The sequence below is a fragment of the Myotis davidii genome, unplaced genomic scaffold (assembly GCF_000327345.1).
Source record: "Myotis davidii unplaced genomic scaffold, ASM32734v1 scaffold1521, whole genome shotgun sequence".
Classification (NCBI taxonomy): Eukaryota; Metazoa; Chordata; class Mammalia; order Chiroptera; family Vespertilionidae; genus Myotis; species Myotis davidii.
The window spans coordinates 179,077-182,238 of NW_006291034.1; the positions used below are offsets into that span (position 1 = coordinate 179,077).

A 3,162-nucleotide genomic window follows, 5' to 3' on the forward strand; every position below is an offset into this window, starting at 1 on the left:
CCTCTTGCAACCGGGGACTGCTGGCTCCTAACTGCTTGCCTGCCTGCCCACCTGATCACCCCAATCACTCTGCCTGCCTGCCTCATTGCCCGTAACTTCCCTCCCCTGCCAGCCTGGTTGCCCCTAACTGCCCTCCCCTGCTGGCCTAGTCACCCCTAACTGCCTCCCGCCAACCGGATGGGAGCAAAGACGCCGAGACGGCTGCACCTGCTTCTGGACCGACTGGGCTTCAAAGGGAACGCGTTCTCCAACGACCTTTCTTGAAAGAGTGGGACTCAGTTCATGCCAGTTGTATTGTCATTAGAAGGAACCTTTTTCGTCGTCTTTAAACGTTATTTGGCTTTAAAACTTCGAGAATGTGAGTCACCTGGTTGATCCTGGCTTAGTCTCAAATTCAGTGAGACCTTATGTATTCGCATAAAAATCGGTTATTTGGTTTCTCTACCATAATTGTATCCAACTTGTTCGTCGATTTTCCCCTTTAAAATGATCTATTTTCTGATTTTAAGGAGGATTTAGAAAAGAGTGTTTTGTTGTTTTTATAGTAAATGATCATAGACTAGTCTTCATTTAGCATATTTTTGTAGCTATTTTGGTTTATTTTCTTTTTTGTAGCCAGTTTTGTAAATCAGTTTACTTTGTTTCTTAAAATGGATTGTATGGATTCGTTCCATCTTCTTCTTCAGAAATATGTGCGCGAACTTGAAGTGGCCTGATTCCGCTCGCAGCTGGTCCCCGCAGAGTGAGGGCAGCTTGGGGGTTCCAGGTGCGCAAGACGCTGGCGCCCTTTTCATCTGCGTGGACTCTCCGACCCCATCCGTCCTGGCCCCGACTCCCGGGTGCCTCTCCCGGGCTCACCAAGGCCTTTATTTTAGGCTGAAAATCCTTTCTCCCAGTCGGTTCATGGGAGACTGGAGGGCCACGGGAGAGACGTGGGGCAGGGCAGCTCCTCCCTCGTCCCCGGAAGACTGCGCGCTGCGGGCACCTCCTCAGCCCTGGGAGGACATGCAAAGAAAAAGAAGTATGTTCCCTGGGCTTTCCAATCCATAGCAAAACTGTGCAGAATACCTTGTATTTACATGTCACGTAGTGTCAGGTAACAGCTTTTATGAAAGTCTGGCCAGATAAGGGAGATTCTTTGTTTTGCAGGAATGTCCACCATCCCTGGCCCTCAACCAGCATGACAACCAGAACACTCTCACAGATTCCCAAAACGCCCCCTAGGAGGTAGTACTGCTGTAACAAAGAGAGACGAGCCCTGATGATATACTAGCATAGGACCTGGGCTGCAAGAATACAGGCCAGCCAACCTGGCAGGAAAACAAGTTCCCATAAACTAGCAACTGGGTTTTACTGCAAGAGCCTAAATAAATGAGAAATTCTGACTCCTCAGGCAACCCAGTGGAGGGGTTCTTTGTCCCTATTTCCAGCTGAAAGGCATGTTCTTGGCAAAGCTGGACACAGCACCACCACATTGTGCACCCCGGGGGTCCCTCAGCCAGGCCTGCGCCCTGTTGTGTCCGGGAGCCTCCGTGGGACGTCCTTAGTGCTGCCTGGGAGACGGGAGAGGCTCCCCGCACCGCCCCAGTGCTTACCAGCTGTGAGCCCGGCATCTGGCTGAGCTGTGCTCCCCCTGTGGGAGCTCACTGACCACCAGGGGGCAGCCCCTTCCTTGGTCTGCCCCCTGGTGGTCAGTGCGCATCATAACAACCAGTCTTTCCTCCGTTTGGTGTATTTGCATATTAGCCTTTTAAATAGGAATATTAGCCTTTTATATAGGACTAGTGACCCAGTGAGAGAAGCATCAATGAGAGAGAATCGTGGATCAGCTGCCTCCTGCACACCCCACACTGGGGATCGAGCCTGCAACCCTCGGTGCCTGTGCCCTGACGGGGAATCCAACTGTGACCTCTTGGCTCATAGGTCAATGCTAAACCCCTGAGGCTGGCCATACTTTTCTTAAAAATGGGCATTCCCTTTCCACGTGCATGAAATCATGCAAGACCCAAACCCAGGGGAAATTGCGTTGAGACCTGGGACCCCAGACTCCTCCAGCGCCACGGGACCCAGAGTGTGTAGGTTCGTGCATCTCCACTGAGGAACCAGGGTGGACCACAACTCATTTCATCAAGAAATCATGCAAGAACCAAACCCAGGGGAAATTGCGTTGAGACCTGGGAACGCACGCCTTGCTGTGCACGCAGCCCTGCTCCCTGCATGCACCTCGCCGTGCACGTAGCCTCCTGGTGACCAGTCTTTGGTCATTATGGTGTTAGGGCCACTGGGATTTTATAATATTGATAACTGTTGGGGGTCAAAAATGAGTCAGGAGAACTTGCAGGATACAATCAGATAGGCAAGCTGAAATGTCCACATGGCACCAGAGGAACTGGCTAGAACCGTGGTCGGCAAACTGCGGCTCGTGAGTCACATGCGGCTCCTTGGCCCCTTGAGTGCGGCTCTTCCTAAGCCTTAGGAGGACCCTAATTAAGTTAATAACAATGTACCTACCTATATAGTTTAAGTTTAAAAAATTTGGCTCTCAAAGGAAATTTTAATGGTAGTGTTGATATTTTTGGCTCTGCTGACTAATGAGTTTGCCGACCACTGGGCTAGAAGATCCAGGTCGGGATGAGCTGTGGTCCACCCTGGTTCCTCAGCGGAGATGCACGAGCCTACGTTGCATTTGGAAAGGGAATGCCCATTTTTAAGAAAAGTATGGCCAGCCTCCCAGCCTCCTGGCTCAGGGGTTGAGCATTGACCTATGAGCCAAGAGGTCACAGTTGGATTCCCGGTCAGGGCACAGGCACCCAGGGTTGCAGGCTCGACCCCCAGTGTGGGGTGTGCAGGAGGCAGCTGATCCACTATTCTCTCTCATCGATGCTTCTCTCTCCTCCCCCCGCCTCACCCGACCCCTTCCTTTCTGAAATCAACTTTTAAAAATGTTTTTTTAAGAAAGAAAAGCAATGCTCTCCTAAGAGTAAGGATCTCCGGTGAAGAGGTGGTGTCAGAAGGCATCAGGGATGGGGCGGGTGGGCTGTCAGCTTTGTTTTAAGGAGAAAGTTTCACTGAGGCTCCGCGGACGTCTCCACAATGATGCCCGGAGCTGCCCGGAGCGCAGGGCCAGGCGCTGGGCGGGCGCTGCGGGGGAGGGAAGGGCTC

General features: G+C 52.0%; 1 protein-coding gene across 1 annotated transcript in view; it reads right to left on the bottom strand.

Moving 5' to 3' along the window:
* The window catches only part of POM121L2 (POM121 transmembrane nucleoporin like 2), a 4,723-nt gene extending 3,110 nt beyond the window's left edge, over positions 1–1,613 (bottom strand). The window contains exon 1 of the mRNA XM_006764303.1: positions 1,596–1,613. Coding sequence (XP_006764366.1) covers positions 1,596–1,613 — 18 coding nt within the window. The remainder of the gene's footprint in view (positions 1–1,595) is intronic.
* Positions 1,614–3,162: the final 1,549 nt, after the last annotated feature.